At 64.7% G+C, this 493-nt stretch overlaps 1 protein-coding gene across 1 annotated transcript in view; it reads right to left on the bottom strand.

The window, feature by feature from the left end:
- Positions 1-493, bottom strand: part of LOC104387703 (chromosome unknown open reading frame, human C2orf42) — a gene marked incomplete at its 3' end in the record, with an annotated part of 7,614 nt that overhangs the window by 5,704 nt on the left and 1,417 nt on the right. Inside the window, exon 2 of the mRNA XM_009996485.1 lies at positions 186-477. Coding sequence (XP_009994787.1) covers positions 186-477 — 292 coding nt within the window. The remainder of the gene's footprint in view (positions 1-185; positions 478-493) is intronic.

Here is a 493-nt window from a genome sequence, read left to right as displayed (position 1 = left end):
GCCACAGCTCAGCAGGTGGGCAAACTCCCTGGCCAGGCTCTCATCACTGGCAAAGGCGCAGAGACAGGCCAGGAAGTGGATGCAGCGCGGAGCTGCTGGGGCCACCACCCCCTCCTCTCCCTCCTCTTCCTCCTCTTCCTCCCCCTTCCTCGGGCTCTGGCAGGAGCAGGAGAACCTGTGCCCACCTCCCCCCAAGGTCCCAGTGCTGGGTTTGGGGGTGAAGCAGGCGTGGAGGTAGCCCAAGCTGTGCTCCTGGCTGGCTTTGCACTTGACCACCAGGACGTTCTTGGTGACCCTCTGCACCAGGGGCCCGCTGGGCTGGCTGGCCAGTTGCCACAAGGTCTCCTTGGCCTCCTGAGGAGCCTGCATGGAGTTGAGCACCGAGCTCTTCAAGGGGAGAGGGGTGGCTTCTGCTTGGCAGCTGAGGGCCAGCTTGATGTGCTGACACTGCTGCTCCACCAACCCACGAGCCACGTTCTTCAGGCAGGCGGGC

This window comes from Chaetura pelagica, unplaced genomic scaffold (assembly GCF_000747805.2).
Source record: "Chaetura pelagica isolate M959 unplaced genomic scaffold, ChaPel_1.0 scaffold644, whole genome shotgun sequence".
NCBI classification, from domain to species: Eukaryota; Metazoa; Chordata; class Aves; order Apodiformes; family Apodidae; genus Chaetura; species Chaetura pelagica.
This window is presented reverse-complemented; position numbering and strand designations above follow the sequence as displayed.